Raw genomic sequence first — 27,762 nt, 5'->3', positions numbered from 1 at the left:
AAAAAAGAACGGTATAGCAAGAGACACTGTTCCATTTTATTTATAACGGTAGGAAAATGGAAACAACTTTTTTGTCCAAAAACAGGAAATGGGTTTTAAAACATCAAACCATAATTTAAAACAAAGCTATGAGCAACCATTAACAACATGTTGTGAATGTATTTAATGACATGAAAAGAGTTAACTGTGTATTTACTGTCTACTCTCCGGATGTCTTCTATGAGAAACCTGATGGTTTTCTCTCTTCAAACTCCTATACCTCTTCATCCCTCCTTACTCAGTCTAACCTTGCTTCCTATTTTATTGAGAACATGCAATCACTCAGAAAAGACCTCTGCAACCTACTACCATAACATCTGCCCACCAGCTGGCATCTCTGTCATATACACTCCTCCTGTTTCAGTGGCTGGAACCATCTTGGTGGAGACCAACCCTTCACTAATTAGACACCACGTTCTGTCCCTCTGCACTGTCCACGGAAGAGTTGCACTTCACTGTAATGACACAAGGGGGCGCTCTACATCAGGAATCTTGTAAACCACTCCAAATCAAGTCTTGAATTAGTCTCCAACAGGCACAGACACAAGCACTCTTCATCCATACAAAGCTACAGAAGAAAAAACAAAAACACATTAGCTGGGGATTTCCCTCGTGGTCCAGTGGTTAAGACCCTGTGCTTCCAATGCAGGGGGCAAAGGTTTGATCCCTGGTTGGGGAACTAAGATCCCACATGCCATGCAGTGTGGCCAAAAAGACCAAGAAAAAAAAAATATCAGTTGGTAAAAATTATCAGCTTAGCCACACACCCCACCTCTAAAACTACTGGAAAAAAAAAAAAAAGCTAAACTAAACTAACAAAGTAAAAGACTCCAAAATAGTCAAGATGCTCCTGAAGAACAACATTAGAAAAATTATCAAACTGTGTGGTGTGCTGCTCAATCATGTTGGACTCATTGCGACTCCATGGACTGTAGCCCACCAGACTTCTCTGTAAATGGAATTTTCCAGGCAAGAATACTGGAGCAGGTTGCCATTTCCTACTCCAGGGCATCCTCCCAACCAGCGATCAAGCCCACGTCTCGCGTCTCCTGCATTGACAGCAGATTCTCTATCAAACTATATCAAAATCCAGTAAAGCTCCAGTAATTAAAGCAGTAGAGTATCAGAGAAACAGACAAAAGGAGCAGACAGAGATCCCAGAAATACACCTCCATTTGAAGAAACCCAATATACAACAGGGGCTATTACACATCAGTGGGGAAAGCAGTCTTTTCAGTTGAATGGTCTGGGAGACTCGTTTTCCATATGGGGAAAAAAAAAGAAAATCAAGTCTTTATCGCACACCCTGTTAAAAAAAAATCAATTAGTCTTAATTCTTCCATTTTCCCTACACCCATAGCCACTCTCTTTTTCCTGAAATCAGTCCAATATACAAATACAGGCAAGAGATTAACAGCATTTCACTAAAGCTGAAGCTCAAAAGCTAGTAAGCATAAACAAAGATGTACAACTTTATGAAAATAAAGCTATGTGATACCATTTCTACATCCAATAAACTGGTCAAAAATTTAAAATCCTGACAATCAAAGCATTGCTGAAGGTCAGTTCAGTTCAGTCGCTCAGTCATGTCTGACTCTTTGTGACCCCATGAACTGCAGCACGCCAGGCCTCCCTGTCCATCAACAACTCCCGGCGACCATCCAAACTCATGTCCACTGAGTCAGTGATGCCATTCAACCATCTCATCCTCTGTCGTCCCCGTCTCCTCCTGCTCTCAATCTTTCCCAGCATCAGGGTCTTTTCAAATTAGTCAGCTCTCTGCATCAGGTGGCCAAAGTACTGGAGTTTCAGCTTCAGCATCAGTCCTTCCAGTGAACACCTAGGACCGATCTCCTTTAGGATGGACTGGTTGGATCTCCTTGCAGTCCAAGGGACTCTCAAGAGTCTCTTCCAGCACCACAGTTCAAAAGCATCAATTCTTCGGCGCTCAGCTTTCTTTATAGTCCAACTCTCACATCCATACACGACTACTGGAAAAACCATAACCTTGACTAGATGGACCTTTGTTGGCAAAGTAATGTCTCTGCTTTTTAATATGCTGTCTAGGTTGGTCATAACTTTCCTTCCAAGGAGTAAGTGTCTTTTAATTTCACGGTTGCAATCACCATCTGAAGGGATTTTGGAGCTCCAAAAGACAAAGTCTGCCACTGTTTCCCATCTATTTGCTATGAAGTGATGGGACCAGATGCCATGATCTTAGTTTTCTGAATGTTGAGGTTTAAGCCAACTTTTTAACTCTCCTCTTTCACTTTCATCAAGAGGCTCTTTAGTTCTTCTTTACTTTCTGCCATAAGGGTGGTGTCATCTGCATATCTGAGGTTATTGATATTTCTCCCAGCAATCTTGATTCCAGCTTGTGCTTCCTCCAGCCCAGTGTTTCTCAGGGTGTACTCTGCATAGAAGTTAAATTAGCACAGTGACAATATACAGCCTTGACATACTACTTTTCCTATTTGGACCCAGTCTGTTGTTCCAAGTCCAGTTCTAACTGTTGCTTCCTGACCTGCATACAGATTTCTCAAGAGGCAGGTCAGGTGGTCTAGTATTCCCATCTCTTTCAGAATTTTCCAGTTTATTGTGATCCACACAGTCAAAGGTTTTGGCATAGTCAATAAAGCAGAAATAGATGTTTTTCTGGAACACTCTTGCTTTTTTGATGATCAAGCGGATGTTGGCAATTTGACCTCTGGTTCTTCTGCTTTCTAAAACCAGCTTGAACATCTGGAAGTTCACGGTTCACCTATTGCTGAAGCCTGGCTTGGAGAATTTTGAGCATTACTCTGCTAGAGTGTGAGATGAATGCAATTGTGCGGTAGTTTGAACATTCTTAGGCATTGCCTTTCTTTGGGATTGGAATGAAAACTGACCTTTCCAGTCCTGTGGCCACTGCTGAGTTTTCCAAATTTGCTGGCATATTGAGGGCAGCACTTCCTCAGCATCATCTTTTAGGATTTGAAATAGTTCAACTGGAATTCTATTACCTCCACTAGCTTCGTTTGTAGTGATGCTTCCTAAGGCCCACTTGACTTCACATTCCAGGATGTCTGGCTCTAGGTGAGTGATCACACCATAGTGATTATCTGGGTCGTGAAGATCTTTTTCGTACAGTTCTTCTGTGTATTCTCGCCATCTCTTCTTAATATCTTCTGCTTCTGTTAGGTCCATACCATTTCTGAAGGTGGAGCTACGGAATTTCTTTTACACAGTTGGTGGGAATAAAAACTGTAAGAACTACTTTAGAAAAGACTGGCATTATCCTAAGTTTTTTTTTTTAACTGGAAAAAAATTGCTTTATAATGTTCTATTGGTTTCTGCTGTACCACAAAGTAAATCAGGCATAAGTATACACATTATCTTAAGTTTTAAGATGATAGAACAATTCTATTTCCTGATTCATACTCAGGACAACTCACACACATTTCCCTCAAAAGACAGGTAAAACACTTATTTATAATAAGAGTTTGTATTTTAAAAATTAAAAATAACCTCAATGTCCATCAGCAGTAGAATGTCTAAATAAATTGTAATATACTCATAGAAAAAAATTCTATACAAGAGTACAAATGAATGACAGCTGCACACATATACATGAATGAATTTAGAAGCATAATGATGACTAAGAATAGCAAGTCACCAATAAATATCGACTATGATACTGTTTAAAATAATATCCAAACCCAAGCATAATATTCAGTTAACCTTACATATTTGGTAAATCTACAAAGAATAAAACAAGAGAATAAAAATACAAAAAGATAGTGACAAATCCAGACTGGGAAGTAGATCCACAGAGACCCACATATATATCTATTTATATGTATCAAATATTGTATAATTTTTAAGTGGGGTAGGAGCGAGAAAAAGATTTCTATTTGAGAAAATATATATTCCCATGCCAATTTCTAGAGACATTTCAGAGGGGGGAAAAAAGTGTTAAATTTTAATTTTACCTTTTTCATCTATTTTATTTTCATGATGACTTCCTTTCAGGATCCAAAATCTAATATAGAGGGAAAAAAATTCACAATCATTTTCATGTACTATCTAATTCAGGTACATCATCATACTCTTGTAATTTCTTTTTTTTCTTCTTGTAATTTTCTAAAGACTCCTAAACCATTAATCCTAGTAATCACCTAATAATATTTACTAGAAGGGGAATTGGAAATAGAATTCTACATACATCATTTTTTCCATATATGCTTCATGGTAATAAACAACCAAATATTTGGTATAATTTCTAATTACAGGATAACTCTTCCTATTTCAAAACTAAAAGCATCCAGAAATAAGGACCTTTGACTTTCCAATATTTGCATATGCTCAAGGGAGTTTTTGCCACAAGATTAAACAGTTTGGTTTCAAAAGAATCTTTTCTTTTCGCTCACATTTCAATTTAATTTTGAAGAGATTAGCTCCAACTCATACATGGAAACGAAAGGACATAAACGACTATTATTTTTCAACTATCTTTTCTTACAATCTGAAAGAGCTTTTGAAGAAAACTTTGAAATAATCACTTGAGTATGCTTTGATGTAACTCTAAAATATTTATCAACCAATGATCCTTAACTTTCCTTCTAAGAGTATATCAGGAGTACTATTTCTCCTATCTGCTTTGTTTTCCATTGGCTGACTTAGCTACTGAGGTCGCTAAATACACTAAAGTTTTAAAGAACATTCCAATTTATACCAGCAACAAGTATAAATTTTCCTTTAAGCTACAAGGAAAAACATACAAATGAATAATTATTTTCTATACTGAAGTAAGTTGTTAAATTATCAGTCCTAATATAACCCATATGCTAACCCATGAAGCACTCTGCTTAAATAAGTGTCTTTTTAAATTCCTACCCTTAGGTTCAAACGTATTCTTTAAAAAAGAAAAACAAAAATTAAAATTGTACTTACTTTAGCCAACAGTTCTTGTGTTTCATCAGTCAGTGGAGCATGTGAAAACTTGCAATGTTCTCCCTGATAACATTTTGCTCCTGTATGGTAAAACTTGCAAGGATATTCATGTAACTCAAGTGTTAAGGAAGAAAAAATTTTTAATCCTGCTAAAATAACTTATTATTAATCTAATAACTTTATTTTTCCTATATGAAGTTCTTTTCTACTAGTAGAAACATTAAATTCTCTATGTAAAATATGAGACGACAGGACTTCCCTGGTGGTCCAGTGGCCGAGACTCAGCACGCCCGATGCAGGGGTCCCAGGTTCAATCCCTGGTCAGGGAACTAAAGCCCACATGCTAAAGATCCCACGTGCTGCAACTAAGATCCAGGACAGCCAAATAAATTAATGAATTAAAAACAAAAAGATCCATTCTTAATAAAATTAAGTACAAGACAATAAATTATTAACTGGGTTACAAGAAAATTAACTTTAGGATGATTATATACATGAAGTTTATTGGCTATCACAGGACAAATTTCTCCCTCATAATCATTCTTCAACTACAGGTATGTTTCACTGATAAGACAAAAGAGATGTGCATTTTAAATACTTTGAGAAATTTGACTATTTTTAAAGCATTCTTTTGGGGTGAGGGAATTAAAGTCAATAAAATTATGTGTCTTGCAAATCTGGATCCTTCATATATTAGACTTGTTTAAAATGGGATCCATATATACAACTCTGATATTACTTTCCAGGAAAAATTTCTCAAGTTAGGGTTTGAGATTCCTTATATTGAATGACTTAAAGGAAAACAACTTTTGTGGTGATCAAATGTGCAGTTATCCTAAAATGTTATGTTCCATGTTTTCATAGCGTGTCTAGACCATTTATACTCAAGAGTTAAGGTTACTCTTCAATTAAGGGACAATTAATCTCTATACAGCACAGAGTATAACAGAAAAGAATTACTCCCAAACTATGCAATTCCTGCCTCTTTTACGAAGTAGATTTCATGAATACAGATTTAATTCATGGATGTCACAGCAGAAATTCTGAGAATGTTTTCCTGGGACCTAAAATGAAAGGTCTCATGACCCTGTTTCACTACCCAGTTAGACAGGATGTACATTTGAGGGAATTTCTAAAGATTCTTTCTTGGGGCAAGGGGGTGGGGGAGGGAATCTGTGAACAATATAATCACTTCAATACCGAGTTGAGCTTAGATATATAATTTTGTCATGGTTAAAACACTGGTTTCATTCAAAATTTTACATTCATGTAAACATTTATGAAAAGTAAAGTTACTGTATCTTGTGATAAAGGATATTATGCAAATATAGGCAGTTTTCCCCTCTGGTACAATATCCTTGTACATAAAACTTACACATTTCCTTTTTCTTCTCTATCTCTGCATCATGATCAAATTTACATTGGTCTCCCTGGGCCAAAGGAAGAAACAAGGAAAAGCCATTATTTCTCACAGTTAAGCCATTACAATTCCTACTTAATTCTGGATAAGCAAATGATTCCAGAAGAAAACAAAGTCTTAGGTAGAAGCAGTATAGTCTGATTTTTAAAGAGCTATTATAACTGCATTGTATTACACATATTGGCTTGCAATTTGTCAAGTCCTTAACATTTTTAACACAAAGCATTTAAAAAAAATTATCTATTTTCAGAGACATAAAACAAGGTACACGAATTTCATGGTCTAATGGTATTAAAATCATACAGAGTCTGTTCTCTTATCACTGTGGAATTACATTACTACTTTCTTAAATACAAAACAATATTTCAGTAAAATTTTCTACTTGAAACCTTTCCAGAAAGAAAACAGTTCTAAAATTATACAGGTATGCTTTTGGAGTGTCTAACAGAAACTGGTTTTAGAACATTTTTGCTATACCTTACATCTTAATGTATTTTTGCTTACACTATACCTTAATACACTTCCTTTCAAGAAAGTATTTACAAATTTGCTTTCCCTGGCGTTGCACCGTATGTTGGTTGATGAACCCCTGACTCATTCTCACAGGCTGCTGCTGCTCTTTAGATTTCCCATTCTATGAAAACAAAATCAAAAAACTCAATGTGAAAAATAAGAGATTAAACATTTGATTCCATTGTACAAAGTTATCTTAAACTACCTTTTAAAACATTAAAAAGTAACTCTTCTGAATTGCCCTTCAGGTAAGACTTGGATTTTTGTATATCATTTGAAACAAATGAATGACTGTCAGTTTCAGTATCATTCCATCACTGAACATTAGTGTTTGTTCAATCTGAATTTTTATTGTATCTTCACTGTATGCTAACTGTCTGGCTCTTTGCGACCCCATAGACTGAAGCCCGTCAGGCTTCTCTGTCCATGGAATTCTTCAGGCAAGAATCCTGGAGTGGGCTGCCATTTCTTCCTCCAGGGGATCTTCCCAACCCCAGGGATCGAACCTGAGTTTCCTGCAGCTCCTGAATTGGTAGGTGGATTCTTTACCTACCAATTCTTTCTTATTGCACCATCTGAGATTTTATTGTACTTGACCTCACTTAAAAAATTAAAAAATTTTTAAAAGGTAAGTTCCACTCATTGTGATAAACAGTGAAGTCTAAGAACCAGGCTCTTTAGAACACTAGGGACACAATGGAGTATTACTCAGCCATTAAAAAGAATACATTTGAATCAGTTCTAATGAGGTGGATGAAACTGGAGCCTATTATACAGAGTGAAGTAAGCCAGAAAGAAAAACACCAATACAGTATACTAATGCATATATATGGAATTTAGAAAGATGGTAATGACAACCCTGTATGTGAGACAGCAAAAGAGACACAGATGTATAGGACAGTCTTTTGGACTCTGTGGGAGAGGGAGGGGGGGATGATTTGGGAGAACGGCACTAAAACATGTATAATATCATATAAGAAATCAATCTCCAGTCCAGGTTAGATACAGGAAGCTTGGGGTTGGTGCACTGGGATGACCCAGAGGGATGGGATGGGGAAGGAGGTGGGAGGGGGGCTCAGGATGGGGAACACGTGTACACTCGTGGCAGATGCATGTTGATGTATGGCAAAACCAATACAATATTGTAAAGTAAAAAAACAAACAAACAAAAAACAATTAAAGGTCATGCTACTTAAAAGCATAATAAATTACTGTAAATATGAATTATAAAACCATCAAAAAAAAAAAAAAAGGTAAAGCAACCAAAAGCAGTGTAACCTTTCATTTCAACGAAAGGCCCACTAGGTGTGAGCTGAGTATACTGATGAGCTCAAATTAATGAACATAATTAGAAACAGACCCTTAAAGATGGTGATAAAGGTATGAAAACAAAAGGGGACTTTCATACAAAAATGAAAGGGGAATTTTATTACAGGTCTTTAGAAACATAAATCACTTTCAGCGTGTTAACTTGTGGTACAACTTACAGCATCTACATATGGTATTCCCACATACGGTCTTAGGAATTCCACAGGTACAAAGAAGGGAGCTGACTGCACACTTATGTGACCTGCTCTGTAATAATGTCAAAACTCCACTCAGCACTATCAAAATTATGTGCCTAACAAGTATGCCAGTTTTAACTCCCGGTTTTATTTGATCATGTAATTGAATTCTGACAAATATGTTTACAATTTGTTTCTCATGTAGAAGAGCTGTCAGTTATGGTGGAATAATCACTTGAGTCAATCTAAACCAAAGGAAAGGGAACACTGCCTGAGTGCAGCCCTGCCTGGCCCTGGGTGACTATAGACAGTTACCTAAACCCTATGGCTTCATATTCGTCTTTTGTAAAATAAATTTTATGTAAATACATTTCAGTCTATAATATTTGGTGTTTCTAATATTTTACCAAGCCCTAATTCTTGTCTCCTAAACCAAGCCTAACAAATGGCTGCCATCCAGCTCAGAAGCCCTCAGAAAAGTAGAGTCCAAAAGAGTCACTTACTGCTCTACTGTGATTACATCTGCAGACCAAGGAAGAAGAAGAACTTCTAGAAAGCAAAATCAAAATACCAGAGGGGGTGGGGGGTCTGGTGTCTGGAAGGGGGTGTCTCAAAAATATTGATTTTTAATTTTCAGAGGGAGTCAAAAACCAATAGACCAATGGCCGCTGGCATGCCCTCACAGCTATCTAGGGACTTTCCTGGCAGTCCAGTGGCTTGGGCTTCCCAAGTGGCGTGGTGGTAAAGAATCCACCTGTCAGTGTAGGAGACACAGAGATGTGGGTTCAATCCCTGGGTCGGGAAGATCCCCTGGAGGAGGAAATGGCACCCACTCCAGTATTTCTGCCTGGGAAATCCCATGGACAGAGGAGCCTGGCGGGCTACAGTCCATGGGGTTGCAAAGAGCTGGACGTGACTGAGCACACATGCACGTATGGCTGTCTTCTCTTTTCCTTGCTTCCCACATCTGTTTTTCCACAGTCATCGACAGCACAGCACTCAGAAATCAGGGGGCTTGTGCGTATGTATTCAGGGGCAGCAGGTACGACACTAAGGTTTGAGCGTGAGGAAGGGAGCCTAACGGTGAGAAGGAAGCATGTGGGGAGCCCGCTGAGGGTAAAGGAGGCCCCACTGAAGTGTGAGATGCAGTGCCTTCCGACACATGTGGATTCTCATACCTGGTCCTGTGAGCCACTGCTCCTCAGGGAAGCATTTCCTTTGTCTCCTGGGCCAGGACACTTTCGCTTCATTTTCTTCTTTTTACCATTCTTGTGAACAGCTTTAAGGTTTATATTTTTTTGCTTAATAGCTAAAAACAACAACAACAACAACAAAAATTTGACTTAAAGACAATATAAAACAATAACAGCAGTTTACTCTTAAGAGGGATATTCTTTAATAATGTAAGAAAAGTTCTCCACTATTCAAAAAGCAAAAACTGGGATGATGTGGACCTGTCTTTCCAGCAGCTCTGGGATTAACATACTCTGGATCCCAAATTCATTCCTTGTGAAAATATATAAGGCACTGCCAGGAAAAAAGCAAGATAATTAACGAAATCATTCTTGCAAGACACCAGCCCAGATTCTTTTTAAGTGTTCAAAGTACGATGGATCTCATTAGGAATTGCTATAGCCCTGCAATAGTAAAAGCTTCAAAGGATCTCAAATATGGCTGTCAGATTATTCACTGAAAACATTTTATATAGATTAAGTTGATCTACAGGTCCATTTTAAATAGAAAAACGTTTCAACAGGGAAAAAAATGAGAGGATTAAGAATTGTACTTACAATTGGCCCTTCTTGTCATATCTATGGCTTAATCTTAGTAATCTAAAAGAACATATTCCTGGGGGACTCCCCTGGTGATCCAATGGTTAACAGCCTGCCTTGCAATGTGGGGAACACGGGTTTGACCCTTGGTCATGGAACTAAGACCCCACATGCCACGAAGCAACTGACACTTGATGCAGCCAAACAAATATTTATAAAAAGGAATATATTCCTGAGTTCAGTCTCATACACTGTTATCCCAGTCTATTCTTCTTCAAAGGAAAGCAACCAGAAAAGGTATTTCCTGTCCTTCACATACGCTGAAGCCAGGGATTTAGCATTCTCCCTTGCAAAGTTGTCATGTCCTTTAAATTTATTTATTTATTTATTTATATGGCCTTACTAGGCCTTAGCTGTGTACACAGGAGTTTTAGATGCCGCGTATAGGATCTAGTTCCCTGACCAGGGATCGAACCTGGGCACCCTGTATTGGGAGTTCAGAGTCTTAGCTACTGGACCACCAGGGGAGTCCCAAAGTAGCCATCCTTTGAAAACTCTGCTGCACGCTCCACTCCTCCTGCAAACTGAGCATTTGTACACCAAGTGGCCAGCTCACATTTGATGTCAAGATCCAAGAAAATCTGATCTTATCATGAGATAAAATGCAGACCCCACCCCCAACTCCATCCATGGACAATGGTGACTACTCCTCCAGGTAACTTTAAATGATCTAACAACTTGACTCTTACCTTTCTTGGTCCCCTTTGCTGTCTCTTTCTTCACAGATTCTTCAGGACACAGTAAGGACTGAGTAACACTTGCCATCTCTTTAGCTTGTATGTACTGCTGAAGCTCCTTAGCGAAATTATCCTCTGGCTCCTGATTGCAGATGTCATCATCAGTATATGCATCATAGTCCTTACTTCTTGATTTCCTATGTTGCAAATTCTTCGGAGATGTAGAGCTTCTAGAGTGCCTAAACTAAGTAAAAATTAAATTTTCAAATTTAAAAACCTAGCATGATTTGAAACAATCTGGTCATGAAGGAGAAATAAAGACTGGCTGTGAACTGATCATTGTTGGAAGTTGACTGATGAGAACACAAGGGTTTCATATGCTGTTCTTTCCACTTGTATGTATATGAAATTTTCTGGAATTAAAAAACAAAAACACATGCATCCATACTTAAAAGATGCTTTGAGGGAAGACTCAATCTGTTCACTGTGTGTACTTTACTAGATTGAAAGACTAAAGCCCCACAACTGAATTATTTGCTATAAAAGAACTACAGTAATATAGTCCACATTTTATTTCTCCCTTTGCATGGATCATCCTTTCACATGGTTTAATTCACTAACTTGTCATCGAGAGCAAGTAAACTAAAATGGCCCAACTGGAAATCCACCTCACCAGCTACCAAAGTCTACTTCCTCCCTTTAACTCGAAGCATTGTTGGTGGGGGATGTAGCAGCAATGATGACAAGAAACTGCCAAGCAGTCCAAGCAGCAGACACCTTCCAGCACTTGGTGCAGAAACATTCCCAAGTATGGGTTATGGGTGTCTATACTTGGAGACACCAGGGTTAATCAAGATTTATTATTACAACTGGTACAGACGATACATTTCAATTAAATGGTTTATGTGTAAAAGGCCCACTTGTCTAGTTCAGTCGCTCAGTCGTGTCTGACTCTTTGCAACACCAACGACTGCAGCACGCCAGGCTTTCCTGTCCATCACCAACTCCGGGAGCTTGCTTAAACTCATGTCCGTCGAATCGGCGATGTCATCCAAGCATCTCATCCTCTGTGGTCCCCTTCTCCTTCTGTCTTCAATCCTGCCCAGCATCACCATGTTTTTCAATGAGTCAGCTCTGCATCAAGTGGCCAGAGTACTGGACTTTCACCTTCAGGATCAGTCCTTCCAATGAATATTCAGGACTGATTTCCTGTAGGATGGACTGCTTGGATCTTGCAGCACAAGGGACTCTCAAGTCTTCTCCAACACCACAGTATAAAAGCGTCAATTCTTCAGCGTTCAGCTTTCTTTATGGTCTAACACTCACATCCATACATGATTATTGGAAAGCCCATAGCTTTGACTAAACGGAACTTTGTTGGCAAAGTAATGACTCTGCTTTTTAATATGCTGTCTAGGTTTGTCGTAACTTTTCTTAAAAGGAGCAGGTGTCTTAATTTCATGGCTGCAGTCAACATCTGCACTGATTTTAGAGCCCAAGAAAATAAAGTCTCTCACTGTTTCCATTGTTTCCCCGTTTATTTGCCATGAAGTGATGGGACTGGATGCCATGATCTTTGTTTTCTGAATGCTGAGTTTTAAGCCAGTTTTTTCACTTTCACCAGGAGGCTTCTTTAGTTCCTCTTCTCTTTCTGCCATAAGGGTGGTGTCATCTGCATATCTGAGGTTATTGGTATTTCTCCCAGGAAACTTGATTCCAGCTTGTGTTTCACCCGGTCCAGCATTTCGAATGACATACTAGTCTGCATATAAGTTAAACAAGCAGGGTGACGATATACAGCCTTGACATACTCATTTCCCGATTTGGAACCAGTCCATTGTTTCATGTCCGGTTCTGTTGCTTCTTGACCTGCACACACTTTTCTCAGGAGATGGGTCAAGTGCTCTGGTATTCCCATCTCTTTAAGAATTTTCCACAGTTTATTGTGATCCACACAGTCAAAGGCTGTGGCATAGTAAATAAAGCAGAAATAGATGTTTTTTCTGAAATTCTCCTGCATTTTCTATGCTCCAATGGATGTTGGCAATTTGATCTCTGATTCCCCTGCCTTTTCTCAAGCCAGCTTGAACATCTGGAAATTCACAGTTCACGTACTGTTGAAGCCTGGCTTGGAGAATTTTGAGCATTACTTTGCTAGAGTGTGAGATGAGTACAATTGCTTGGTAGTTTGAATATTCTTTGGCATTGCCTTTCTTTGGGATTGGAAAGAAAATTTACCTTTTCCAGTCCTGTGGCCACTGCTGAGTTTTCCAAATTTGCTGGCATATTGAGGGCAACACTTTCACAGCATTATCTTTTAGGATTTGAAATAGCTCAACTGGAATTCCATCACCTCCACTAGCTTTGTTCATAGTGATGCTTCCTAAGGCCCACTTGACTTCACATTCCAGGATGCCTGGTTCTAGGTGAGTGATCACACCATCGTGATTATCCGGGTCATGAAGATCTTTTTTGTATAGTTTCTCTGTGTATTCTTGCCACCTCTTCTTAATATCTTCTGCTTCTGTTAGGTCCATACCATTTCTGTCCTTTATTGTGCCCATCTTTACATGAAATGTTCCCTTGATATCTCTAATTTTCTTGAAGAGATCTCTAGTCTTTCCCATTCTATTGATTTCCTCTATCTCTTTGCACTGATCATTGATGAAGGCTCTTATCTCTCTTTGCTATTCTTTGGAACTCTGCATTCAGATGGGTGTATCTCTCCTTTTCTGCTTTGCCTTTTACTTTTCTTTTTTTCTCAGCTATTTTTAAGGTCTCAGGCAACCATTTTCCTTTTGCATTTCTTCTACTTGGAGATGGTCTTGATCACAGCCTCCTATACTTGTCACAAACCTCCATCCATAGTTCATCAGGCACTCTATCAGATCTAGTCCCTTTAATCTATTCCTCACTTCCACTGTGTAATCATAACGGGTTTGATTTAGGTCATACCTGAATGGTCTAGTGGTTTTCCTTACTTTCTTCAATTAAAGTCTGAATTTGGCAAGGAGTTCATGATCTGAGCCACAGTCAGCTCCCGGTTTTGTTTTTGCTGACTGTATAGAGCGTCTCCATCTTTGGCTGCAAAGAATATAATCAATCTGATTTCAGTATTGACCATGTGGTGATATCCATATGTAGAGTTGTCTCTTGTGTTGTTGGAAGAGGGTTTTTGCCATGACCAGTGCATTGTCTTAGCAAGTCTCTGTTAGCCTCTGCCCTGCTTCATTTTGTACTCCAAGGCCAAACCTGCCTGTTACTCCAGGTATGTCTTGACTTCTACTTTTGCATTCCAGTCCCCTGTGATGAAAGGCCATCTTTTTGGGTGTTAGTTCTAGAAGGTCTTGTAGGTCTTCACAGAGCCATTCAACTTCAGCTTCTTTGGCATTAGTGGTTGGGACATAGACTTGGATTACTGTGATACTGAATGGTTTGCCTTGGAAACTAACAGATATCATTCTGTTGTTTTTGAGATTTTAAGTTTATCACAGTAAACTGTGGAAAATTCTGAAAGAGATGGGAATATCAGACCACCTGACCTGCCTCTTGAGAAATATGTATGCAGGTCAGGAAGCAACAGTTAGAACTAGACATGGAACAGACTGGTTCCAAATAGGAAAAGGAGTACATCAAGGCTGTATACTGTCACCCTGCTTATTTAACTTATATGCAGAGTACATCATGAGAAACGCTGGGCTGGAGGAAGCACAAGCTGGAATCAAGATTGCCAGGAGAAATATCAACAACCTCAGATATGCAGACACCACCTTTATGGCAGAAAGTGAAGAAGAACTAAAGAATCTCTTGATGAAAGTCAAAGAGGAGAGTGAAAAAGTTGGTTTAAAACTCAGCATTCAGAAAACTAAGATCACGGCATCCAGTCCCATCACTTCATAGCAAACAGATGGGGAAAGAGTGGAAACAGTGACTGACTTTATTTTGGGGGGCTTCAAAATCACTGCAGATGGTGACTGCAGCCATGAAATTAAAAGACACTTACTCCTTGGAAGAAAAGTTACGATAAACCTAGACAGCATATTAAAAAGCAGAGACATTACTCTGCCAATGAAGGTCCATCTAGTCAAAGCTATGGTTTTTCCAGTAGTCATGTATGGATGTGAGAGTTGGACTAGAAAAAAAGCTGAGTGCTGAAAAATTAACACTTTTGAACTGTGGAGTTGGAGAAGACTCTTTAGAGACTGCAAGGAGATCCAACTAGTCCATCCTAAAGGAAATCAATCCTGAAAATTCATTGGAAGGACTGAGGTTGAAGCTGAAACTCCAATACTTTGGCCACCTTATGGGAAGGGCTGACTCATTTGAAAAGACCCTGATACTGGGAAAGATTGAAGGCAGGAGAAGGGGATGACAGAGGATGAGATGGTTGGATGGCATCACCAACTCAAGGGGCATGAATTTGAGTAAAGTCCAGGAGCTGGTGATGGACAGGGCAGCCTGGTGTGCTGCAGCCCACGGGATCACACAGAGTCAGACATGACTAAGCCACCGTACTGAACTGCATTTTGGACTCTTCTGTCGACTATGAGGGCTACTCCATTTCTTCTAAGGGATTCTTGCCCACAGTACTAGTTATAATGATCATCTGAAATAAATTCACCAATTCCTAAAATGTTGATATTCACTCTTGCCATTTCCTATGTGACCACTTCCAATTTACTTTGATTCATGGACCTAACATTCCAGGTTCCTATGCAATATTGTTCTTTAAAGCATCAGACTTTACTTCTCTCACCAGTACATCCACAACTGGACATTGTTTTTGCTTTGGCTCCGTCTCTTCATTCTTTCTGGAGTTATTTCTCCACTCATCTCCAGTAGCATATTGGGCACCTACCGACTTGGGGAGTTCCTCTTTCAGTGTTTTTGCCTTTTCATACTGTTCATGGGGTTCTCAAGGCAAGAATACTGAAGTGGCATGCCAGTCCCTTCTCCAGTGGACCATGTTTTGTCAGAACTCTCCACTGTGACCCGTCCATCTTGGGTGGCCCCACACGGCATGGCTTATAGTTTCACTGAGTTAGACAAGGATGTGGTCCATGTGATCTGTTTGGTTAGTTTTCTGTGACTGTGGTTTTCATTTCTGTCTGCCCTCTGATGGAGGACAAGAGGCTTGTGGGAGCTTCCTGATGGGAGAGACTGACTGGGGGGGAATCTGGGTCTTGTTCTGATGGGCAGGGCCATGCTCAGTACATCTTTAATCCAAATTTCTGTTGATGGGTGGGGCTGTGAGGATAACTACGTTTACGTTCGTTTCAGCCTTTCACATTATTTAGCAGGCATAGGGAGAACCAAAAAAATCATTTAAGTGCAACAGTGCACATGAAGTTTAAGCACAACCATGGGATTCTATTCAGTGCACCTGAATCAAAACATTACAAGGATCCAGATGAGTGATATCACATGTCCCCCCACCTCACCCCCACCCCACACGACCCACAGGCCTGCAATCCTGAAGCTGACCCTTTTCACTACAAGCAGTAACAAAAGTGACTTACTTGTATTAAATGAAGAGATGAGATGACTTGGTAACATTATAAAACCAGGATGATCATCAGCTATGATGCTTTATTAGACATTAGAGAGAGTGAAAGTGTTGTCGCTCAGTCGTGTTCGACTTTGCCACCCCCTGGACTGTAGCCCAATGTGCTCCTCTGACCGTGGGATTCTCCAGGCAAGAACACTGGAGTGGGTTGCCAAGCCCTCCTTCGGGGGTCTTCTTGACCCAGGGATTGAACCAACATTTCTTATATATCTCTGGCATTCACAGGCAGGTTCTCTACCATCCGAACCACCAGGGAAGCCCATACGTTAGAGAAGCATTTCTAATTGACATTCTTTTCAGAGGGCACTGAGATATACAAGATATTAACACAATGATTGCTTAAATATGTCCTCATGCAGCTGCTATAAACTCATTGCTCTGATGTCTGTTGTTCTCTATATAACTTAGAAACTATAAGAATACAATATTACAACTTATCCCCCTTTCATAAGAAAGTCTGAAGTATTTATCTCCTCTTTTAAGTGAAAGATTTTCTTGTGCTTGATTCAGAATGCTTTACAGAACTAGTATGGCCTCCTGAAATTCCACAGAAATAAAAGTACAGAAATGTAGAAATTAATAGTCTCAAAAGAGTGTGTGCATAAGGAGCGGGGGAAATGAAGTACAATTTGTCAGGAAGGAATTAAGAAGGGTTCAACAGATTCCTGGCAAATTTTTGACAAACATAAAGCAAGCTATAATTTGGAGGTTGGGCTTAGGTTGCAGTGTGAGAAACAGGGCTATAAACGAGAATGAATTAAAATGCTATATAAAAAAACCAAAAACAAAGCCATTGTAACAAATTATCTCTGATCACCCCCTCTCAACCCAGAATATAATCAAACAAAAATTTACCCCATGCAAAAATGAGGGTTATTCTCTAAAGAAATTTATTAAAATGTCTGATAAAGGCCAAGTCTTCTTGTACGAGTACTAAGACCCCAGAATGAAATCCTTTACATTCTGACATGTGGGAACAACTTCCATCAGAAAAACACTCCATTCTCTATTCTGTATCACGGGTTCGTAACCTGCTGTCCAGAGATGTACACCCCCCTCCCGCCTGCCCCTGGCCAAGGGTCTATGGACAGAATGATAGAATTCAATGGACTTGGATGAGAATAAAAATCACATGTTAACTTTCATCAACCTCTAAATTGACATTTTAGCATTTTCTTCTGTTTTGAACACTGGCTGCAAACCACAGTAGTACCAGCAGTAGCTGCAACTGTCACGAACAGAAATCACAGGGACTTTTACACATTATACTTACTGCAGATCTCAAAGTATATTATGTTTTATGGTCATCACTTTGTCAACATAATATTTAGACCTAAAACATAGTAATGAGACCTACTGTTGGATCTAATTATTTAGTGTATCAACAAAGATATACTAAATAATTGTGTATCTTTGTTGATACACTAAATAATTGTGTAAGAAATTACTCTTACCTCATTTCTTAATATTATGATAACTGTGTTTCAATATAATCAACTTCCATTATAACCCAACATATTTTATTTTATTCACTTAAAAACATTATTCTGAGAAAGGGTCCAAGAGCTTTGCCAGACTGCCAAAGGGGATACATGGCACATAAAGAGTTAAGAACTATTATGCTGCTGGACGGAGAAGGCGATGGCACCCCACTCCAGTACTCTTGCTTGGAAAATCCCATGGACAGAGGAGCCTGGAAGGCTGCAGTTCATGGGGTCTCCAAGAGTTGGACACGACTGAGTGATTCCACTTTCACTTTTCACTTTCAGGCACTGGAGAAGGAAATGGCAACCCACTCCAGTGTTCTTGCCTGGAGAATCCCAGGGACGGGGGAGCCTGGTGGGCTGCCATTTATGGGGTCGCACAGAGGCCGACACGACTGAAGTGACCCAGCAGCAAAGAAAAACAAAAGCAGGGCTTCGCTGGTGGCTCGGTGGTAAAGACAATGCAGAAGACACAGGATGAATCCCTGATCCGGGAAGATCCTACCTGCTACAGAGCAACTAGGCCCGGAGCCACAACTGCTGAGCCTGTGTTCTAGAACCCACGCTCTGCAACAGAAGCCTCTGCAATGAGAAACCTGAGAACAAAGCGAAAAAGATCTAGAGAATAAAACAAAAAAGCAGGAAAAAGAGAAAACCTGACCGAGAAGAAGAAAAACAATCAAGAAAAAGAAAAGAACACAAAAATTTTAAACAAATACACAAAGGTAGCAAGATGGGTTTTTTTTTTTAATGCTAGAAAGTTGTAACAAAAAAAAAAAAAGAAAGTTGTAACAAGACAGCAGAACAAGAGAGAACTCTTGAATCATTAAATTATGACTCATGAAATGAAGATAAACAGAAAGAGTAAGTTTCTCAGAATATAAAGATAAAAGACAAAGAATAAAAATAAAACAAATTCCTTGTGCATGAAGGGTATGAATAGTCTCACCAAATACTTAAGCACAATGAATGAGAAGATTCATAGTCTCTAATAATACTGAGAATAAAGAGAAGAATCTAAAAGCTCCCAGAACAGGATGGTTGCAAAGCGACTAGAACCAGACTGGCAAGACTTGCACTAGCGACACGGACAGCAGCAGACAATGGGGCAAATAACCTCAGGCTGAAGTCTACTTCAGCCAAAATACCTATCAGCTGTGAGGATAAAGTCAGTATTTTCAGAAACGTTTACAAGAACTCAAAAGCTTTATCCCATGCATTCCTATATAACAAACATGCCAGCTAAATGAAAATAAGTTACAAATAGTGCTTAAAAAAAAAAAAGATGTAATTCACAAAAGCCTCACCAGACACCCAGCATTAAATCTAACAAAAGGTAAGTAAGGTATCTACAAACAAAATTATAAAACACTGCTAAGACAATTAAAAGAGAACCTAAAGACTGGACAATCTAATATTCTAAAGATGTCAATTCTCTCCCAAATGATCTACAGTTTCAATGCATTCCCAAGTTAAAGTCCCAGCAGGGTTTTCTGTGGAACTTGACAAACTATTTCTAAAATTTATATGGAAATACGAAGGGCTGAGAATAGCCAAGACAGTTAAAGAAGAAAAATGTGAGATGACTGACTTGCTTGATATCCAAACTCATTATAATTAAGTTGTACTAATTAATACAATGTGGTCTTGAGGGGAGGGGTAGATACATAAATCAGTGGATGAGAACAGAGACTCTAGAAACAGATCCATCAGAACACAAACACTTTTTTTCCAAACACTTGATTTTTGACAATAGTGACACTGAAGATTTATGGGGGAAAACAACAGCCTTTTCCCCCAATGAATGGTGTTGGAACAACTGGGTAGGATAACGAAAAAAAAGTAACCCAAAATTTGTCCCCTCTGCTGCTGCTAAGTCGCTTCAGTTGTGTCCAACTCTGTGTGACCCCATAGATGGCAGCCCACCAGGCTCCCCCGTCCCTGGGATTCTCCAGGCAAGAATACTGGAGTGGGTTGCCATTTCCTTCTCCAATGCATGAAAGTGAAAAGTGAAAGTGAAATCACTCAGTCGTGTCCGACTCTTGGAGACCCCATGAACTGCAGCCTTCCAGGCTCCTCTGTCCATGGGGTTTTCCAGGCAAGAGTACTGGAGTTGGGTGCCATCGTCTTCTCCGTCCAGCAGCATAATAGTCCTTAACTCTTTATGTGCCACATAAAGCATTAACTATGAAAAAAATATTAATAAACTTGAATACATTAAAATCATTAACCTTTTATCAAAAATTGCTATTGGGAAAAAAGCTACAAAATGAGCTGATACCTGCAAGACATAAATCCACACGGGGGAAAAAAATCCCCTATATCCAGAATAAAGAAAAAAGAAAAAAAAGGTAAAAAGACTTAAAACTGGCACACAAAAAAGGGAAATCTAAATTGGACAAATATGAAAAGATGCTCCATCTTAAAAGTAATCAATAAAATGCAAACTAAATGACAATGAAGGTATCTCACCAGATGGCAAAATTTAAGAAAGTGTGGAGATACCTGTGTAGAAATACAGTCTCATTACACCGCCTTTGGGAATAAAAATCAGTAGAATGACTCTGGAATACAGCTTGGCATCATGGTAAAGGGAAAGATGCTTATCCGCTAAGACCCGGTGGTTCTACTCCAAGGTAACTGCAGAGGAGATGTGCGGCAGGATACAACTGAGATGCAGCAGCACTAATCACAACCTTCAAAGCTGGAAGTGAGGCCAAATGTCTACCAATGCCAGCACCTAGTATACTCAAATAATGGAATGCTATGCGGTTTGAGAAAATGAACAAATAAGAATACACCACTTGTGTGCACTATGCATATTCTATAAGTATACATTATGCATACTATGAGTCTTAAAAATATAACGTTAAGAGAAAGGAAACAAAAGGACACATACAACACTATTCTATCAAGTGCAAAAACAGCCACGAGAAAACGGCACTCTAAGGAGGACAGCATTAGTAGGAAAACTGCAAAGAACAAGCAAGTGATTCGTGCACAAGTTGGGATAGTAGTCACCTCTGGAAGGAGAAAAAGGAACACGACTGAGAAAAGGAGAGCTGCACAGTGTCTACTTGAGTTCACTTTTTAATTAGCTGTGATACACTTATGTTTTATCCACTTGTAAGGAAAGAGCCTGGCCTGAAGTAAGCCTACTGACAAGTAACCTAGGTGTCTACATTCTCACAGTGTTGTTTCTGAGAACCTCCTTAAGATAACCACAGAAGGTTGTATCTGCCTGTATCCTGTATGGGGTTATATATGTACTGGGGAACTTTAAGTGGGCACAAAGGACTGGGGCTTATGCGATTAATATTACAATTTTTTAAAGTAATATTATTTACTTATTTTGGCTGTGCTGGGTCTTCACCACTGTGCTCAGGCTTTCCCTAGCAGCGAGGGGGGGTTATCTGCAGCGCACGCGCGTCTCACCTCAGGGGCTCCCCTTGTCAGAGCACAGGTGCTAGACGCAGCGGCTTGTGGGCTCTGAGCGTGGGTGCAGTAGCAGTGGTGCACAAGTTAGTGTCTGTTTGTTTTGCTGTGCTGTGTCTTTGCTGCTGCACGGGCCTTTCTCTAGTTTCAGGCTTCTCAGTGCAGTGGCTTCTGTTGTGGAGCAGAGGCCCCGGCAGTTGTGGCCCATGGGCTCAGCAGCTGCAGCGCCCAGGCTCTACAGCACAGGCTCAACAGTTGTGGAGCACAACCTTAGGTGCTCTGCAGCATATGGAATCTTCCTTGAGGAGGGATCGAACCTGTATCCTCTGCCTTGGTGGGTGCATTCTTATCCACAGCACCACCAAGGAAGTTAAAAAATTTTTTTAAGTATTAAAAATGTCTGGGAAATTCAAGCTATCATTTCTCAGTTTTAACTAGGGCTCTCGTCTACAGCAGCCATATATGCCCCAAAGGGCAAAAGAAGTTATGTACTTGGGTAGCTGAGAGGCCTTCTGAGATGAAGATGCTGTACTTTCTGCCCTGTATCCTTTTATAAAGCTGAGTATAACAGTATCATATTAAAGGCCATGTGTGTCTTGCAGATCTCACTGCCAATTTGAACTCATTCTTTTGTAGTGTGTTAAAGTTCACAATAACAAAGGTTCCAAAAGAGAAAAAGCAAGACAGAAGCAGATATTGGCTTTGCTGTGGGTTGGCTGTGTCCTCCCCAAATTGAAGTCCTAACCCCCAAGTCGGAGAAGGCAATGGCACCCCACTCCAGTACTCTTGCCTGGAAAATCCCATGGACAGAGGATCCTGGCAAGCTGCAGTCCAGGGGGTCGCTAAGAGTCAGACATGACTGAGCGACTTCACTTTCACTTTTCACTTTCATGCATTGGAGAAGGAAATGGCAAACCCACTCCAGTGTTCTTGCCTGGAGAATCCCAGGGACGGGGGAGCCTGGTGGGCTGCCGTCTATGGGGTCACACAGAGTCAGACACGACTGAAGTGACTTAGCATAACCCCCCAGTACCTTAGAACATGACCACATTTGGAAATGGGGTCATTATATGTATAATTACATATCACATTTAAGATCATACCACAGTTAAGATGAGGTCATTAGGATAGGCTTTAATCCAGTATGTCTAGTGTCTTTATAAAAGGGGGAACTTAGACACAGACCTATTCACACAGGGAGAATGCCTTTTGGAGCATGAAGGTAAAAATCAAGATGATGCTTCTGGAAGCCAAGCCAAGGGGGATCAAAGACCACCAGCAAGCCAACCAGAAGCTAGGGGAGAGGCATGGAACCGACTCTTCCTCACAGCCTTATGAAGGAACCAACCCTCCTAACAGCTTGCTCTTGGACTTCCAGCCTCAAGAACCACAAGACAATAAATTTCTGTTGTTTAATTCACCACTCAGTATGTGGTACTTTGTGATGGCAGTCCTAGCAAACTAGTACAGTCTTTAAGCTGTTAGTCACTAAGTCTAGCTAAGGTAGCAAATCAAAACTTTAATTTGAAAAGAAAGAAGTTTTTAAATTGTTTACAACCACTTCATAATCAGTTCATGTTAAATGACAACAAACTTCTTAATTAATTTTTTAAAAGGCATAAACAGGTTTCCTTTGATATAAGTAACCTGGTCTCAAATGCTGCCTAAAGTGAGACAAACAGAATCTCTAATTAATTTCTCACACCCTTTCCTGACTGTTTTTTTCAATACACCAACTTAATCTTACTTTTTTGGGCATTTGCTCACATTCCAGTTTTACTTTCCATTTTATTTTCTCTTCTTGTGTTTCTTCAACTTCTGTATCATCTATTTCACCACCGATTCTGTAGCAAAAATATCAAATAACACAAAAGGGTTTTCAACCTGAAAAGGGTTCATACCATAGCATTAATATCCACTGCTTTGGTTTACCTTCAACTTGCCCTCAAAGAAATTCCAAAATCAGATTCTACTCCAAATATTTCAGGGAAATGTACAGAATTATGATAAGCAGTAAATGTCAACATACATTTATGAGTAAACTGCAAAGCTGAAACTTTAAATTACATAACCTTCAGTTCAGTTCAGTCGCTCAGTCGTGTCCGACTCTTTGCGACCCCATGAATCCCAGCACGCCAGGCCTCCCTGTCCAGCACCAACTCCCGGAGTTCACTCAGACTCACGTCCATTGAGTCAGTGATGCCGTCCAGCCATCTCATCCTCTGTCGTCCCCTTCTCCTCCTGCCCCCAATCCCTCCCAGCATCAGAGTCTTTTCCAATGTCAACTCTTCGCATGAGGTGGCCAAAGTACTGGAGTTTCAGCTTTAGCATCATTCCTTCCAAAGAAATCCCAGGGCTGATCTCCTTCAGAATGGACTGGTTGGATCTCCTTGCAGTCCAAGGGACTCTCAAAAGAGTCTTCTCCAACACCACAGTTTAAAAGCATCAATTCTTCGGCGCTCAGCCTTCTTCACAGTCCAACTCTCACATCCATACATGACCAGTGGAAAAACCATAGCCTTGACTAGATGGACCTTTGTTGGCAAAGTAATGTCTCTACATAACCTTAATAGTCAACTATTAGAAGCTATATAAATCATCTATTCATTCAACAAATACTGAGAATCCACCATATACCAGGCTCTGGGTCTTAAATCCTGGGATACAACAATGAAAAAGACCTTGTTTGCACTTTCTGAGAACTTTTCTATCTACTTGGGAGAAAGAAAGAAAGAAATTTCGGTATGGGGTGATAAGAACTGGTGTATATATGAGGAACATTTTAAACCTAAGATATGGGGACCAAAGGTTTTCTGAACCTAAAAGATAGGTAAGAATTGAAAACAAAGAGGAATGTCAGGGAGAAAAATATTTCAGGTAGAATTCAGGGTGCCTTCTGAGGTCAGAAGAGAGCCAAACTTACATTCAAGTGGGAAGATCAAAAAGGAATGTTGTTGGGACTTCCCCAGCGGTCTGGTGGTTAAGACTCTGCTTTCAATGCAGTTCGATCCCTGGCTGGGGAACTATGATCCCATATGCTGCATGGCGCGGCTAAGAATATATTTTTTAAAAAAAGAAAGAAAAGTTGTTCTCAAGGTCACTAGAACTGAGAAGCTGAACAAGCAGAGACTGTCTCAGATGACTACTAGAGGATATTCCAACAAAACTAAAAACAAACCTAAGAAAGATGAAAATGGGAACTATAAGAAACAAAGAGGCCAGTAAAATATACAGCTAAACCTAAATAATGGTAGATGCTGTAGACACAGGGTGGAGAAGGGAATGGCAACCCATTCCAGTATTCTTGCCTGGAGAACTCCATGGACAGAGGAGACTAGTGGTTGCAAGGAATCAGACACGACTCAGCGACTCACACACACAGACAGACACAGGGGGCTGAAGACAGGTAGTGATTACGTGATAAAAGCTTAAGATCTGAGTTACACGCCAGACAAGGGCAAGGACTAGACAATTTCAGAACATGCTGCACGTGGAAAGTGCCGCCAGCACAGGACTGTGAACAGTGATTCTGCACTTCTTTCAGAGTTACGGCAGGAGCTGGGACGTTAGTTTCATCCAACCCAACAGTTACTACACTCATCTGTCCTGCGTCAGAGCTTCCGTCACATCCATCAGAAGAGGGACCAAGGCCACTGTTACAAGAGCCAATAAACCAAATACTGTGGACTAGCACTGGTCTAGTTTCCAGTCATGAACTGTCTTATATAGGAAGCACACTCTCCTTAGGCAGAACAATAATGACAACAGCAACAGTAACAGTAGCGTCTGACGTGCTTTACGCCTACTCTGTGCCAGGTGCTGCTCCATGCACATTAGACACACCACAACAGCCCTCCACGTACATGCTATTGTTAAAAAGCCCATTTTACAGATGAGAAAATGAACACAGAATGTTTACAAAACATGTCAGAAATCTAGCAGAGCAGAACTGAGATTTGAGTTCAGGCAGGCAGAGCCAACTTCCTATTCAAAGTACCTACTAGGGACTTTGCTGGCAGTCCAGTGGTTAAGACTTCACACTGCCTCTGTGGGGGGCAAGGGTTCCATCCCTGGCCCGGAATTAAGATCTCTGGCCAAGGAATTAAGATCTCGAATGTCACTTGGCCAAAAGAAAGAAAAAAAAAAAAAGGCAATTAAAATATTTACTAGCAGTAGTAGTGTTAGTCACTCAGTCAGGCCCGGCTCTTTGCGACCCCAGAGACTGTAGCTCGCCAGGCTTCTCTGTCTATGGGGTTCTCCAGGCAAAAATACCAGAGTGGGTAGCCATTCCCTTCTCCAGCGGATCTTCCCGACCCAGGGACTGAACACAGGTCTCCTGCATTGCAGGCAGATTTTTTACCATGTGAGCCACCAAGAAAGCCCCAAACTAGACAAAATCTTATATCCAAAATTGAACTCTTGATCCAATCACCCTACAATCTTAAACAGCAACTCTAACCTAATGACACAAACCAAAAACCTTGAAGTCGACCTTAACTCCTCTCTCATATTCCCCAACCAGTTTTCAAAATACAGCCTTACCTGATCACCTTTTAAAAAAAATCTAGCCATGTGCTTTTTATTGAGCTTCGCCCCAATTGCTCAGTAGTAAAGAATTAATCTGACAAATGCAGGAGACACCAGGTTCAATCCCTGGGTCAAGGAAGATCCTGGAAGAGGAAATGGCAACCCACTCCAGTATTCTTGCCTGGAAAGTTCCATGGACAGCGCAGCCTGGCGGGCTACAGTCCATGGGGTTTCAAAGAGTTGGACTGAACACGCTCTTTAAAAAAATTGTATTTATTTTTAATTATTTTTGGCTTTGCTGGGTCTTCCTTGCTACAGCATATACTTCAGTTTTGGAGCTCTGGGATCTCACTGCAGTGACTTCTCTTGCTGCAGGACACAAAGGCTTCAGTAACTGTGGTGCACACAGTTGCTCTGGGGCATGTGGGATCTTCCCTGACCAGGGATTGAACCAGTTTCCCAGACATTACAAGGCAGACTCCTAACCACTGGATCACCACAGAAGCCCCAGACTTGACCACTTCTTGCTACTAACCCTAACTACTAGCGGCCACTACAGTACTCTCAACCACCAGATGGTCCTGCTAATGTGTTAAGTCTCAGCTAAAAACCCTCCAATACTTACCCCTCACCTCACTCAAGGTAAAAGCCAAAGTCCTTATTATGGTAACTGCAAGTCCCTACACAATCTGCCCCTTCCCTTCCACCCCCCATTCCAATACCTCTCAGGTTCTTCTCTTCCAGTCCCATCATTCTTCCTCTCCACTGCAGCTGTCTTTCTGGCCACTTTGCTCCCATCACAGCGGAATATTCTTCCCACTAGATAATCAACCTCTCTCGCTTCCTTCGAGCCCCTACTCAAATATTCCTCGTCAATATTACTAGTAAACGTTCCTTAACTACCTTCTTTAAAAGATCTACATCTTCCCTACCATCCCATCCTCCCTTACCCACTATCCAGCTTTCACTTTCTCCACGGCAGTCTCAGTACCTCTTTAAACATAAAGGAAATAATGCACCGCAATGTAGTTCGCTGCTTTATTATGGTCTTTAGGCTTTTTCAATGTACATCGGGAGACTAAAGGCAGACTACTCGCTGTTCATCCTTCACGACTCATCTTTTCTACCGAAAAGCGCCCAGCACGTGTAGTGAGAACCACAAATGTTCTCTGTCCTCCTTGAGCTGACGGTCTGGAAGGCAAATGCTACGGGGGCTGCAGGCGGGCTCCCTCCCAGCCAGAGGGACCTGGGCGCGGAGAAAACGGAGCATACTGAACCTCCCCCCCCACCACCCCGCTCGCCGCCTGAACCCCGCCACTCCCCGGGCCTCTGGCCGCGGCGGTCTACGAACCCGGACCCAACCCCGGCTTCTAACTCCAGCCCCCGAACGACCTCTGGACGCCGGACCTCACGGCGCCGCCCCCGCGGACTCCCTGAGCAACTGAGGCGGAACCCGGCTGCAGTCCCTGCGTTAAAAGCATGAAGAGTAGCGGTCACCTTTGGTCAGAATTCGTGGTGGACTTCTTGCCAAGAGCCGGGTTTGGGGGTTTGGAGAAAAGATTCTCAAAATCCATCATTCTCTTCGGCGCCGGCGCCCGGCAGCTACCAAGAAACAAGCCCGGCCCGAGGAGGTCCCACGCGACGCTGCTCGCCGCCGGCAAGTCACACCGCGCATGCGCTGTTCAATCCCTGCGCTGCGCAAGCCGGCGCTCTCCCCGCCCCAGCCGCTCTCCCCGCCCCCGCCGCTCTGCGCAGGCGCTGTGCTAATTCTGTTCAGTTACATGTACCAACAGTTTTTGAATACTTTATCCCAAATCGTTAGTAGAATTTTA

The 27,762-nt window shown here is 40.9% G+C and overlaps 1 protein-coding gene across 2 annotated transcripts; it reads right to left on the bottom strand.

The window, feature by feature from the left end:
• Positions 1–14: 14 nt before the first annotated feature.
• On the bottom strand, positions 15–27,605 carry ZC3H8 (zinc finger CCCH-type containing 8). Of its 2 annotated transcripts, NM_001075291.3 has the most exons (9): positions 27,428–27,605; positions 23,151–23,247; positions 10,931–11,162; positions 9,588–9,718; positions 6,903–7,025; positions 6,290–6,401; positions 4,972–5,081; positions 4,011–4,060; positions 15–607 (listed from the first exon to the last, which is right to left on the bottom strand). In NM_001075291.3, the coding sequence occupies exons 1-8, from the start codon at positions 27,502–27,504 to the stop codon at positions 4,031–4,033; spliced, it is 912 nt and encodes a 303-aa protein (NP_001068759.1). In that variant the 5' UTR covers positions 27,505–27,605; the 3' UTR covers positions 15–607; positions 4,011–4,030. The 2 variants fall into 2 exon arrangements, with proteins under 2 accessions (NP_001068759.1, NP_001415276.1); NM_001428347.1 differs by lacking the exon at positions 23,151–23,247 and having other exon boundaries at positions 10,931–11,157.
• Between the last annotated feature and the right edge of the window lie 157 nt (positions 27,606–27,762).

Source organism: Bos taurus, chromosome 11 (genome assembly GCF_002263795.3).
Source record: "Bos taurus isolate L1 Dominette 01449 registration number 42190680 breed Hereford chromosome 11, ARS-UCD2.0, whole genome shotgun sequence".
NCBI classification, from domain to species: Eukaryota; Metazoa; Chordata; class Mammalia; order Artiodactyla; family Bovidae; genus Bos; species Bos taurus.
Note: the sequence above shows the minus strand (reverse complement) of the source record. Positions and strands in the feature narration are given on the sequence as shown.